Below are 15,187 nucleotides of genomic sequence, written 5' to 3'. Positions count from 1 at the left end.
AGCCCTGTTATTCATGGGGGAGATCAGAATGGCTTGCAGAAGTCATGCAGAATATTCATGCTGGTAAACAATGTCATAAAAATGCATTTCTAATTTGCAATTGTTGCCATTTTTTGTCCCTATAGTTTCTCAAAGATGTTTTCCCGCTGCTGCAGAATACCTGCTTTTTTTTCTGAAAAACCTCTATCTTCTCACCCCACATCCCCAGAGGTATAGAGTGTATGGTCTGCAGAATCTCCTTCCCCCCACCCTCTTTCCCTCAGAGGGGAAGGGAGCTCCTCCTCATCCGTCATGCCTTCTGAGAGAGCAGTTTGCTGCAGAAGATGCACGTATTAGCAGCCAGTTTAGGGGGTTAAAGAGTAGCTTGGGTGACGATGGCGTTGCATTGACATTGCTGTGTGGAAAAAAATAAATCTATGTTCTCTCTCATGGCCTCCTTCCGTTCTCTCTCCCCCCATTTTTTTTAATCCATCCATTGTGTCGTTGACTGTCCTTCTTCGGGTTTAAATTTGTTTCATTCATGCCATGCATTTTGCTAAAGAGGAGCAGCGACGCTGAGATGCAGTGTGGTGTGGGGGGGGGGGGGGGGGGGGGGGGGGGCATTCAAGACACCGTAAACACTCGAAGAGAACGAGAGAGAGAGAAAGAGGGTCAATCACATTTTCACTTTTTCTTTAGCTGATGTAACGGCCAGTTTCCTGTCTTCAAGGGCTTCTGTTCACCCCCAATTGGTCTGTCTTTGGGTTGGTTCCATCACAAGGTGAATACTGGCTCTTTGACATTTGCTGAGATCTCAGTATTAAACCCAATATGTCACCCGGAAGATTCAGATAATATCAAATACAGGATCATGTCAAATGTACATGTGATATGGCTGATGTTTTCTGATATGTATGAGTACATTTTCGCCTGCTGTTAGAGGTCCTGTAGCTCAGACTCTGCCTGAGTCGTTAGACATCACGATGGACCACCCCTGACTTTGCATAGTGCTTTGAGTGCCGAAATAATGGAACATCCACTGGATATCAACAGCTGAATGAAGCTTCTTGAAATAAAAAGAGTAAAGCAAATCACAACTAAAACAGAGGGCATCTTTGTTCCGAATCCAAGTCTCTCACGGGCCCTCTGGACGCTACGCTCCATGCTGCGGTTTGCTCTGTTCAAAAGAGGTCCAGATTGAACAGCTTTTATACGATCGTGACCATTTGTCTTCATTGGGATCGTCAACGAGGTTGCATATGAATGTGTAACGCAGATGAAAATGTTCTGGTCAAAGTGTCAGTGATGATTTCTATCACGCATCTTTTTTTCCTTCTCTTTCTCTCTATCTCCTTCCCTTTTTCTACAGTGAATCCGTTTAGGGAAGATGGAGGAGCAGCGGTTTCAAAGTTTATTGTTTTCCTCTTCTTGTAGTGAAAGGGGTTTAGAAACTCAGCACTGAAAAGAAAAGAGAGAAGATCATTTAGTGAGGATTTCAAAGAAATGATTCATGACTCTTGATCATCATACACCAGACCACGGAATACAATTAAAGGCTAAACATATTCCAAACAAGGTTTTTGATATTTCATATGAGGCTTATTCAAATCACTTTGTTTCAGCAGTGTAATCAGTTACATCCAGGTCTGGTGCAGATCAACATGGAAGCCCATTTCACACATACTGTAAGACAGTGGAATAATGCTGGTGGGTAAAGTAATGATTTCTTTGATTTCATTAAATTGGTATCTGCGAGATACAAAAGTCCTCATGAACATGTTTTTAGATTAGTTGTTGTTACATTTACACCAACTTGCTAACTCAAACAACTGACAAAGCTAACATTAGCATGCTCATGTATGTCCTGTTTAGAGTGAAGTGTGGACAAGTTAAAATGTCACAAAAGAGATACTACAATATCTTAACGACACAAATCCATGTAAAGAGAGAAAGAGAGATACCTACATGTGGAAAAAAAACTCTAAAACAATTTGTTTAGTTTTGCTAGCTTATGATTCTACTATGACTTCCTGTTTACATTGCTATCGATAAGACAGCGCTAAAGATGTTTCGAAAAAGCTTATTTACATATAAATAGTCTTTACACCATTCGTAAGCTTTAATGTTGCAACCAGATCAAGAAAGACATTACATTATGAATAGCTGGTGCAACCCTACTCAGATTTCTCCATGTTGGCACGTTACATTTATGTTTTATAACATCCATCCATCAGGAGATTCCAGTCGACAAAATTAGCCAAATTCATAATTATTTTACCACCATTCATTATTCCACCATCACAGAAAAAAAACCATTTCTGTATAATCCAGTTGTTTCCAGTGGAAATCGTTTTGTGGTTGAGTGTGGATCCACATTAGATGTTGGCCTGTTTCCCAAAAGCATCAAGATTTGTTGGTAGACATCTTACATTTGGCGATGAAATGTTTGTATCTCTTCTGAAGCTTGTTGTTGGGTTATAAACAGTGCTTCATAGCTATTTTTGTTTTTTGGCCCATTGCAGAAAAATCTGTCTTTCTGGCAAACTTTATCTGCATATCAAGAAAATAAGATGTGGTAGTAAGCTCCAGAAAATGATTTGATGTTAAATTGAGATTGGGAATATTTTGGGTTGCTATTATGTTGTCTTTCCACTTAAAAACTACACTTGAGTTTAATCAACCAATCCTAAAGGTGCCGTTGGGAAAGAGGCCGTGGATATTACTCTCACGTTAGAGATCTAAAGTGTTAGCCATTGTAGAAATCTTTAATTTGCCGGACAGCTTTCCAAACAAAATCCTCCCAGGTTGGAGCAAGAATTTAGAACTTAAAAGACTTCTACAATGGCAGACCAACCTAAACTCTGGTTTCCAGCAGTGCTCAGTGAGGTTTTTGCTAATAAAAACAATATAATACACCAAGACAAAGAAATGATAGGCCAAACACACCACTGAAGCAAAGGAAAGACACCACCACCAAGCTCCAGCCTAGCCAACATGCAAGTACACCGAGAACACAGAGCTAGAATGTGACACACGTAATGGTTACTCTGCGTCTCTGTAACCCACACACACGGAAAACAATCTGCAAAAGTCCTCGGAGGGCTGCTCAGTCCTCTGATATAACCAGTCTTTGGAAGATCACAAACGTAGTGAAATCAAGGGATGTCAAAGTTCAAACCAGAGGACTGCAGCCAACCAGGACTGGGCCGAGAACAAGAGCTGAGAGAGGAACATCTCAGTTGGTGTGTCCTGCACATGTACAGACCAGACCTTGGCCAAATCATGATTTTGAGCTTTTTGTTTCATCCCACTTAAACCTTCAGATTGGCAGGTTATGCTGCATCAGGTCAGTACATTTGATTCATTTCACTCTGGTGCAGTTTTTCCCAAATGACAAACTAGACTTCTCCTGCACCTGTGTGGGATAAAACAATCAGCAGCTGGTGTTTGTAAATGCTCTTTGACCCAGGTGTGGTAAACACGAAGTACATGAAAGAAAAAAGGTAAGGGACATAGAGTGCGGCACACGACACGAAAACACACATAACATAAAACAAAATGTCACACCAACACAGAACCACACACAGGTGAGGAAACACAGCACAGGGAGCAAAACGGTGCACAGGACAGCAGCGAGGAACACATTCTTACATGGGGAAGAGATTTTGCTTCTCTTTTGCTTCCTCATCATCACCACACTTTTCTGTCTTCCCCAAACTTTCCTCCTCCATCTCCTCCCTCTGATGCTGCTCGGCTGACAATCCACTCAGAACACATCATTTCATTGCACAGTTTTCCCCTCCTCCCAACCTACAGTACACCCCCTCAGTCTTTTTAATTCATTTAAATGTCGGTTCCTGTCTTCCTCCTTGGTGACGTCCAGTGTTTCACCAAGCCATTTTATTTTTAGGTGCAAAGGTGCTCCAATTAATTGAATTCCTTTTTGGTTTTTGCTGTGAAAGACTAACAGTGGGGGGATCTACGGTAGGTTGGGGGGATAAAGTCTCACAGGAAGGGGGACATGGTTATTGAGAGGCTGGAAAGACCAAGGACGCCACAAGGAGAAGACAGGAAGCACAGTTGGACAAGGAAAGCAAAAGAACATTTTTAAAAGAGGCAAGGAAGAGCCACAAAACAAGAGCACATGGTGTTCACAGAAACAGAAACAAGAGGAACACTTCTTATCTCTCCCTTTTTCAGACATACAGTACATCTTTGAGGAAACATGGGTGAAAAGGAACACAGGGGGACGGAGGGAGAGAGAGAAAGAGATACCTGAGTTGTGAATGAATGAAACAGAGAGAAACATTGGCAACAATGGGTGGAAGAAAGAAAAAAAACATGTATGAAGTTTGAAGGGTGCCCCTGCAGTGCGAGTCAAGGCTTGGGAACATAAACGGGCTCTTGGGTTCTGCCTGAAAGTCTGATGCTACATGTCCAACCTCCAGACCCATAATTCCCACCTTGCTACAGAAAGCTGATGCTACTTCCTTTGGCACTGGGTGTACATTTTGAGCATTAGCTCCACATGAATACACTTCTAGATAGTGGTTAGTCTTAGGGGAAACTGTCTTAAGGGACTTAAGGGGAAAACCTAACCCTAACTCTAGCTGGGGACCAAATCTTCTCTCAAGCAGCCAAGACCTACCGATGACTCTGGCTGTCATGATACCGGACTGAAAAACAAGCCACTTGTTAATAATAATATTCATAAATTCAGCTTTGCTGGAAGCATTTCTGGTCTACAAGAGAAACCAGAATTGCCTACTTGGTGAGTACTCACCAAGTAGGCAAATGTACTTAAATGTACTTAAAAACATTTGAATGCCATTAAGTTTTAATCACCTAACATAGCAAATGGGGTAGTAAGGGTTTGGCCAAGGCACCCTGGCATTGTTCATCTGGCCCTGGTCCTCATCCCTTTTGGGAGTTATCAATGCATTCTCACATTGCAGAGGTATCCTTCTTTTGATCTCACTGTAGTTTAAATGCAAGTGTAGAATTGAACGGGACAGAAAGAAATGAAACGTGACATGAGACGATGGAAGGGACAATTGGGTGAGGAGGTATCTTGGGAGGTCTCTCCTCTCTCTTGCAGTAGAGGGGTTGAGACAATGATGGAAGAAGCTGGATTTGTTGTGTTTTTTTTTTCATGTCTTAGCACTAGTTCACAGTTACTGCTTTTTTTTTGCATATATCTGATAAGCGCACAGCTTTCAGAACAGTTCTCTGTGAAAAGAGAAGCAAATAAATAAAAAAGAAATCATAAGCTACGATTGTTAATATGTTCCTCTTATCATAAGTCTCTCAAGTTCGATAAGAAAGCAGCTATACAAGACCTACTACAAACGTAACCCCTCCCTGTCCTGCAAAAATAAACTTTCCCACCCCCACCCAACCTTGTTACAGTACCTAACTTGGTCGCATCCGACCATTAGCATCATAGCAATTTGGCATGCATAATGTCAGCCCGCCCCACCTCTTCTGCATTCAAAGAGGTGAACTTTTTTTATCCTGCATGCTTTGTTAGTGCATATGTATGCATCTTAACACACACATTCATACACACTCTTATTAGTCTAAATATTATATACACATTCATTAAGCTTGAGACTAAAATCTTATCAAACCTCCTCACATTATTACTCATATCAGTATCCTTATTGCTTGCAATGGAAACCCATGCAGATTCATATACAACGCAAACTTTACATATGTACATCATCATGACAAAAGAGACCAATCAGGAGTGGCCTTAGGGAAAGTGACAGATGCACTCACAACAAGTGGACGTTGGGAAGGAAGAGGATGATGAGGAGAGGATGACGTGTTGAGAAACGATAGACAGGTTCAGTAGAGGGACTGGAGTGTGTGTTCCCATCTATATGTGTGTGTGACGTGTGTGTGTTTGTATTTGAGCCTGGTGGAATGTCAACTAGGATGGGGGGTTTAAAATGAGTCTCCAACTGGGAATCTTTATCCTGAACTCCCAGTGGAGACAAACTTCTAAATCAAACATTCGCACATGAAACAGGATTTAGCTAGACCCTGCATGACCACAAATCAGGGTCCCATAAGGATAAAGGAGTAGCTTGACATTTTGGGAAAAACACTTTCTTTCCCAGAGTCAGAGGAGGAACGGATATCCGATACCTGTGCAGTACAGAGCCAGAGGCAATTACGTTAGCTTAGCATAAAGACTGGAAGCAAACGGGAGGAAAAAAAGTCTTATTTTGCGCTATTTCCCCCTTTTTTAGTTTGGAATCTTAGCTGGGATAATGACTTTTCGCTATAGCTCCTAACGTAGTGCAAAGAAAGTTTTCTTTCCCAAAATGTTGAACAAAAAAAACAACTATATGCTTCTCAGACACAATGGTGCTCTCACCTCCCGACACTCAGACACAGAATCCTTCTTAAAAGAACAGGGATTAAGCCGCTCTGCACCTTGAACCTGCTTTGGCAGAGTCTATGTTCACTGGGTGGTAAGTGATAGTTTTTCTCTTTGGGGAATTGAATGCAAATCTAAGGGAATGACTTCCTGTTAGCTGAAAGTGACTTTCTGGAGGGAGGGAAGGAAGGCGAGACCAAGAAATGAGGAGAAGGGATTCAAACAGACATGAAACTTAACCAACAGACACATAATTAGGGTCTAAAACAATGAACAAGACATGTTTTGAAAATTAAAACGAACAAAACTAATTCTGTAACATCAGAACATTTCTATTTAAAATAATCAGAAAATAAACTAGGGGAAAAACCCCTTAGATTAAGAAAAACAAAAGTACTGACTGACAGAAAGATGACATCATCATGTAATCACACACGTTTCTTTAAAATAAATGCTAAACTGAAATAATTGTGTCTTCCCTTCTATCTTGCAGAATCAAAAAGTAAGGAAAACATAGTTTTTTCTAGTTTGTGCATCTTAGTACAGAGGTAGATGCAGGTCTGGGCACACACACATCCACACACAAAAATCCATGTGCACACTCATGTGTGCAGAAGATAGAACTGAACAGAAACACACATCCAACCACCGATGTCTCATGTATCTACATTGCATATTTCTATGTTCGTATGCTGTCTCTGTTGTCATGTCCGCTCTCTTCTTCCCTTGCGGTGTGAGTCCTCCTCTCTTCTTCTACCATGGGCTGTCACTCCAGTAGCCGTTCACAGTGCCTCCTACTGAGCAGCCGCACCCGAAACAAAGAGGAGGTGGACGGACAGAAGAGGAGGGAGGGTGGGGGGGTTTGGGGACGGGGCAAAAACAGGGAAAGAAAGAGAAGCCAAAAACTAAAAACATTGCCATTGGCTGCTGAGTGGCACTGGAGTCAGTGCAAGTAGTAACGCTGTTGGTGGAGGTGGTGTGATGATGAACTGTAGAAAACCACGATTCTCACAGTTAGGCTGAGCTGCAAGGTCCAAAACTTTTCCAGATAAAGAGAAAGCCTACTACCCGACCACCTTACAATAATTGTTGAACAATTTTGGCTAATTTGCCTTCTTTCTGAGAATGTTCAGTCCGTAGCTGGAGTCAGGACGTGTTTATTTTTAGCTTAGCATGAAGACGCAAGAAGCATATGGGAACAGCTAGCATGGCAAGGTTTAGAAGAACCTTTAATAACTTCTACTAGTTATTTCTTTATTCTATACACAAACAAAATAGTAGAAAAGGACTCATGACACACGACTATCCATCCTGGTTGCTAACAGGGTTTGTGCGCACATGATGGTAGCAAACCTGACAACTTGTACATGACAACAAGACCACGAAGGGCTGTTGTTCTTTGTTAAAACCACCTTTAACATAAGCAGTCCTTTGTCTTTACCTTCCTGTTCGTGTACCATTTAAAAAGATGAAATATCTGGTATTAATGATTCAGCTGTTCACTTCAGGGTGTTGGCTAGGTTTGTCTGCTTCAGGTATGTATGCTAAGCTAGGCTAAGTGCATCCGGACTCCAGCTAAGTACTTAACGCACAGACATGAGAGTGGTGTGGATCTTCTCGTCTCAATCTTTGAAAGAAAGCAAATCTCTTTGTTCTGCCTTTACAAATCTTGATTGATAACATATTGAAATCACATAAAATGTAAGACGAATGATCATCCCATCTTCCAACTTTGCAGCTCAGCCTTTTGCCGAGAGCCGGGTGAGAGGATGGCGAGTGATGAGGATGAGGTGCTGTGGTGAAACCAGACCCTACTGTCCTGTCCCCGTCCTCCCGAGGTCTTTGTGAGGATAAAGATCAAAGGTTATGTTCAATATATTACATTTATTTCTAAAAGCTTATTTTTGTTGTCTTGCCAACATTCCTTGGAGCCAGTAAATACCTCTAGTTCACTAAAAGTCTGCTTTTATCCGCCTGTTTTTGACAAAACCTGAAAGGAAATGCAGGAAAAATCCGAAATATTGCACAAAATGTTTTTATGCACGTAATTATATATTAAAAAATATCAGAACATTTCATGAATATATTTGACCTAATTTCATATAATATTAACCTTTTTTAACTGCTATTTTTCAGGTTGGGAACCACTGTTCTATGACCTGAGGCCTGAGAAGAGGAGGGGATGCTGCTGTTGTCGGTTATGAAGGTGTTGTGGAATCTAATGGAAATCCGTCTCTTCTCTCTCTTTACTAAAGGAACAAACTGAGAACAAACTAAGTTTGCAGAAATGCTTAACTGCTTTCATCTCAGTGAACATAAAGAAAATCTACAGTTGGGGTTCTTCCTTTTCATAGATATGATTTTGACTTTACAAAAATTTATTTTTTCAATCTACTTAAAGCTATCGTCACATGAGTAAAAACATGCAAGCTTCAGTAATATGTTAGTGTCTATGTGTGTTTGTTTGTGTGCATTCTGATGCCTAATATTATAAAAGTGACTATTCAAAGCTACTCTTACATGTCAGTGTTGAAGCGTTGAAGTGGAGTGGAGATACAGGCAAGAACAGGGGAAGCTGGAGGTTAACTAACTATCATATCCGTCTAAACTAACCTAGACTCTATCCCTGTTAGTAAGGCAGGTGTGTTAGTGTGTGTGTTGTCAAACACATTTGCTAAAGCATCATCTCAGAATAAGGGTTAGCTATTCTGTGGTTTTAAAACTTGTTTGCTTCTATTGAGTGGAAACCATATGAGTAATGGTAATGAGAGCAGCTAGGATGAATCAAATATCAATGAAACATTTCTTCAATGTTCTTTATGTTCCCCAGACAAAAAATAAATTGTATTGTTGCTGTTGTTGTTGTTTTGTTGTTTCCCTGTTGCTATGCTACAAGATGGAGGGGATGGGGGAGCGGCATCGCCTGAGGCCAGGCGGCTCAAAGGGCTCAAAGGTGGAGTTGGTGATGGGGGCGAGGCGCAGCGGGGCGCCCGTCATCCCGGAGATATTATTGAGGCTGCGCGACTTCTCATAACCCGTGGCTACATGAAGATGACAAGCACAGGTCAGAGGTCAAAGGTTAGAGAGGAGTCATGGAGGGTCATTCATATTAGCAAATGAAACAGTCAGCAAGATCAGGATATGGAATGTAAAATGTGAGGAATGAGTGGTGTTGCATGGAAATGTGTTTTAATGACAGAAAGAAATGTTATGACAGCATTTAACATCGGAAATTGCAAATAGAAACCATTTGTTACAGTTACAAGCATTTGTAAATGAAACAAAGTTGGAAAAGAAAAGAGAGAGAACTCAAACCAAAACCAGCCCAAACCAAGTAAAATATTTCAGACCAAAGGAGGAAGTTAGAAAAAGACAGACAGACAGATGGACGGAGGGACAAACAGATGGACAGACAGACAGAGACAGGACAAAACAGGAATATTGGTTACGGAAATCAGCTATCAGTTGCCACAATATCCCTTAGACACCTAGAGGTGGCGCTCTGTAGCACCCACATCAACTGTGTAGGGGGGGATGCACTAGTCCAGTGGATATACACAACCCCTTTGATAAATACATCCCGTAATATTTTACTCTGGTACATCCACTGGACTAACTGCTCTGGGATTCCCAAAAGCACATCACAGGTGGTACACTTTGTTCAGGAACATGTAACAGCCAGACGTTTTGGGAAACTCAGAGAAATGGGTAAATCATCTGGAGCTGAGCACAGTTAGGAATACACACAATCCTCCAAGTTACCATTCCAATCTTAAAAAACTTCACTTCAAGGAAGACATTTAGATCTCAGAGTCCAGGTGTTTTAGCCAATCTACCAGTAAGAACAGCAGGCGGCTCTGAACAGCCAGTTAGACAGAAAGACAGACAGACAGACAGACTGACAGAAGAGAAACGTGTGTGTTTCTCTTCATTAAGGTAGTTAAATGTTACATGTTTAAAAGAGTATAGCCATGCTCTGTGAGGCTGTATCTGGCCACAGCGGTGCTTTGAGCTAAATGCTAACATTAGCATGGTAAGCAGGTATAACGTTTACCATGTTTACCATCTTGGTTTAGCGGTAAGCATGCTAACATTTGCAAATTAGCACTAAACACAAAGTACAGCTGAGGCTGATGGTAGTGCTTTTGGCCTTTTTAACGGTTAGATTGAAAAAGCAGCAAGTGGCCGAGTGAGGGGACATTTCAATATTTTCGGTGGAGTTTTTCCTTAAAGAATGTGCTACAATTGAGCAGGTTCTTGCTTTTGATCGAAATAATTGTTTTCTAAAGAAGAAAGAAAAAGCCCTATGTACAAACTGGCATACTTGTATACATGACTTGACATGAATTTGTATTATATTATCATAGATATTGAAGATTTTAAGACAATATCTAATTAAATCCAATGGCAATATATTGGCTGATATTATTATATATTTTATAAAAGAGTACTTTCAATAAGTGAATTAACTGTTTAGACAAAGAATTAGCATATACAATATGTTCTGGCTTTAAGTCGCTATTAATCGGTCATGTTCCATATACACTACATTTCCCATAATGCTCTAATGCCCAATTGATTTAAACCTCGAAGATTAATTGAACTCCTCCTCTGAAATACTTATATGACACTGAAAATAATCTGTATAATTGGTGCCTCTTAGTCCCACTTTAAATTACTTTTCTAAACATTTGCTGCCAATAATCATTCCATGGTACGCCAATATACTAATATAACCTGCCAAATGCTAATGCTGGCTGATCAATTCATGCAGATTTGTTCATATTTAGACCTATTTATAGTTGACAAGAAAAATACACTCTGAAAGAGAAATCCTTAAAGAAATCTTATTTCCAAAGCTTTTGTTGTCCCAAGTCAAATACAGAGTCTTAAAGTCTATAAATGTCTATAAAAGTCATAAAAGTAACCAATGAAAATGCAGAGTAGAGTGTTGCTGTACTGTGACGGGCTCATTAAGAGATATACAACAATCTGGTCTATAACTAATAACAATAAAGCGTCCGAGTTTCTGTATAGTTATAGAAATGCGAAGTTACTTCCGATTCCATCAACAATGGCCGTACTATTCTCATGAACTGATAGGAAGATTTGAAAAGACAGTGACCCTGTTCAATCACGTCTTATACATATTCACCTGCATAAGGGAATATTCCACCCCCAAAACTCATTCACTGTGAAGTTGCACAGTTTTGGTTAATCACAGAGAGAAAACACCAGTGTGTTGATCTCGGAGTTGGTGTGTTGTAATTGCTGCTTCCAGCACCTACTTATAAAAAACTCATGTTCTACTTCGATACGTTTGACGAGCAGCCAGTTAGACATAATCCTTACAGTACCCTGCACCCACAAGGGCTACAACAATATAGAACTACATATTATTACCTACACCAAAACCTGCCACACCACAGCTTTTAACAACTCAACACCTCTCCGGAAGGATTTGTCCTTGTGAGGTTATGGTTAGGGTCTGGGATCAGTTTCAATTCTGCTAAAACTAAAAAAAGAGGAAGTTAGGCCCTGATCGGTTAGCTTTCTATCAACGTATTGAAACAGATTGGTTAGTAGGTTTGTTTGCTGTTTTGCTTTTCATTGATGACATTGGGAATCTTTAAAATTATATTTCCCACAAAATCTATCTTTTAGGGGTCAAATCTAACCCCCTCTTCTTTCTTTGAGCATTAGGTCATTTGAATCCCCAAAGCCCGTGCTGCAGTCAACTTGAGGATGCAATATGGCACACCTTGAATTCCCCCAGGGATATGTTTGTAATACGGTGGAAAACAACTTTTTCAGGGGGATTTCCAACCATGTCATCTCAGAATTAAGACGCACATTTGGCAGTACGGTAATCCCCCTGAAAATGTTTGTGTTGACAATAAGCACTAGCCAGAACATGTGCAAGAGGTCCAGCCACTGTGTCACTGTAAGCTTCAGTACGTTAGGCCGACAGCACATGCATTTGTTATGATTCTAGAATATCAATATCACAGCTGTAAAACCAATGTCCAATGTCTTTGCGTACATACATTACGGCTTCATGTACCCTTTGTGTGTGTGAGTGTGTGTGGGTTCATGTCTGTGTGTGTGTGTTTGTGCATGTTCACACATCCTGCTCTGTTTAAATAGCTGTGTTTGCAACGTCAAGTCCTGTAACCACAGGAATAAATCAGCAGCACTGCGGCTTTTAGCTGATTGGTAACTCACACACACACACACACACACACACACACACACACACACACACACACACACACACACACACACACACACACACACACACACACACACACACACACACACACACACACACACACACACACACACACACACACACACACACACACACACACACAGTAAGCTGTTAGCTTGAATGAGATCAATAACCTACAGCAGTGACCTGTAATCCCTGATCAGGACTGCGATGATCAGAGAGTGTGTGTGTGTGTGTGTGTGTGTGTGTGTGTGTGTGTGTGTGTGTGTGTGTGTGTGTGTGTGTGTGTGTGTGTGTGTGTGTGTGTGTGTGTGATTCTGATTGTTAGCACAGCTCTGCTATGCCTCAGTGCGTTAAAGATCCTGATGCAGGGTGTGTGTTACGTGTGGCTCTGACTCTATACAGAGGAGAAGGTGCTTAGCATCTGTAATGAAGCTCTGCAGGTCGCTCTGCAGCAGAGGAGGCGGCTCCATCTCGTTCTGCTGCCTGCACTCATGAGCTGTCCTCATTGGCTGAATGGCTTCAGTCATTGACACTATAGCCAAGCATTGTTAATCTAACTGTAATAGGATTACTTTTTCCTCAAAGAGTACATTACAATGTGTGCCTTGCACTAGCTTTTCAGATTCTTAGGAATGTGGAGCTACACCTTATTGAATAGCTTTTATTTAATCATTTAATCTGGCAACATTTGAGGATATGATTCAGCTACATGGCTACATTTACAAAGGATTGCAATGTTGGTGTAATATATTGCTATTTGCTCATAAAAAATATTTGTTAGTAAGTCATTTTACATTGGTAATACCTTTAATAGACAGGTTGTGTTTAGTGAGATCTGAACTGAGATTATGAATACAAACATTTGACATTGATCTTACAAAATATTTGACATTGAACATTAAACAAGGTGTTAAATAAATTAGCTCTCTCTCTCTCTGGGGCATGGGTTAGTTATCTATTTCCTTAAAGTAATGCCAGTTCCAAGGTCACCATGCTAAGCATTTTATTTCTTCAATCGTACACTTCTATCTGTTTGCTATAAAACTACAGTTTTGTTACGGAGTAATTGTTCTACCCCAGGCTCTTTAACTTCAAGCAGACAAGCACCAATGTCATCTTGAAGACTGAACTTATTTGAAGTCAGAAGCTTGTATTCCCTTTGTGGAATGACACTTTAAAGTGTGTTGCAGTTGTTGCTGCAGCTGTTGTGTGGTCAAATGTGTAACTTTCTCAAGTAGCTAACAACAGTTCAACTCTAACCCTAACCCTAACCCTAATTGGGTTTACCAGCTACTCAAGAATTGTAACTTGTATTATTTATCAACACAAAGAGTAATACTACTAATATGAATTTCATTACGATATACTTTAAAAATATACATACAAAGGTTTATAGAATGAATAGACAAATGTTGAAAAGTGTACTTCATTTTAGTTTTGATTATTTTGAAAGCAGAAATATATTCATTGGTTGCTTTATAAGCACATTTCTGGAAATATAGGCTAAGTCAAGTTCCAATAATGCTAGTTCCTACGATTCCCATGATGCAATTTGATTGCATCATTCACCAGAGCCTTTGACGTCCAAACTCAACAGCCCTGGTTTGTGATAAAGACTTTCTTTAAACCCAAGAGGATATTTTACAACTCTTTTCACGGGCTAAGTTTACTATATATTAATATGCTATAAACGTTATAGGCCTAATGGCTCAAGTAAAATAAAAGTAATTATGCCAGTGCGAAAAGGCTAGAAGAGAGGAAGGTAATATATCTAATTATTGGAACTGATGCTGCTGGTTGTTTTAATTTTCTGAGTTTACATAAAACCCAAACATGCCTGTAGCTAAGAAAGCTAGATTAGATCAACCAATGAGATATTTTCTGGCCCCAGAACAGTTCCTACATTTTTTTAAAGTTTGAAAGACTTGGATTTGTGAAGCAGGAAGCTCAGCCAATGCTCAGGTATAGCAGCTGGTCTGTTAGCTGTGACGGAGAGTTACATACCTCCACTCAGACTTTAGTAACACAACGCAGGGGGAGAGACTGAGGAGGGTAGCCTAAGGATGGGATGGATACATCAGTGTTAGAATGGGATGGGGAGACACGAGGGAAGGGGGTGGAAAGGAGAGAGGAGTTAAAGCAGAGGGGATGGAAGGAGCTAATTGGGCTTCATTACATTACACGTCACTTGTTAGACGTTTTTATCCAAAGCGACTTACATACTCAATACTGTGGGCAATCCCCACAGGAGCAATTTGGGGTGAAGTGTCTCAGGGACACAACGACATGCTGACTGTGGGGTTTGAACCCTGATCTGAAAACCAACGCACAACCCACTGCACCACACGCTTCATAATTAAAATGACTGGCCTCGAGAAACTATGGTAAAATAAAGAAGGTCTACTTTGCTTGAAAGTAATTGCTATAAGTTGTAAGTTATGAATGTATATTCTTTAGTAAAATGCCTTAAAACAACCAGTCATTTGTTATTAACACTGTACTGTACACACAGAGGGTTTCAAATGTACAATAACCAAATGCAGGTATACAATAATTACAAATATAACTGACAAAACTGTTTCCAA

The 15,187-nt window shown here is 40.4% G+C and overlaps 1 protein-coding gene across 4 annotated transcripts in view; it reads right to left on the bottom strand.

The window, feature by feature from the left end:
- Nucleotides 1-598: 598 nt before the first annotated feature.
- The window catches only part of LOC117469173 (potassium voltage-gated channel subfamily C member 1-like), an 81,098-nt gene continuing 66,509 nt past the window's right edge, over nucleotides 599-15,187 (bottom strand). Inside the window, exons 5-6 of one of the 4 annotated variants that reach the window (XR_004554565.1) lie at nucleotides 3,631-7,164; nucleotides 599-1,437 (exon numbers count right to left, since the gene is read on the bottom strand). Coding sequence is in view for 2 of the 4 variants with exons in the window: in XM_034113548.1 (XP_033969439.1) it covers nucleotides 9,257-9,408 (152 nt within the window). In the remaining 2 variants the exon portion in view is untranslated. Of the gene's footprint in view, nucleotides 1,438-3,630; nucleotides 7,165-8,604; nucleotides 9,409-15,187 lie in introns of those variants that run through there. The other 3 variants (XR_004554566.1, XM_034113547.1, XM_034113548.1) reach the window with 3 other exon arrangements.

Source organism: Trematomus bernacchii, unplaced genomic scaffold (assembly GCF_902827165.1).
Source record: "Trematomus bernacchii unplaced genomic scaffold, fTreBer1.1, whole genome shotgun sequence".
In the NCBI taxonomy this organism is placed as follows: Eukaryota; Metazoa; Chordata; class Actinopteri; order Perciformes; family Nototheniidae; genus Trematomus; species Trematomus bernacchii.
The sequence above is the reverse complement of the archived record's forward strand: the minus strand, read 5'-3'. Positions and strand labels throughout refer to the sequence as shown.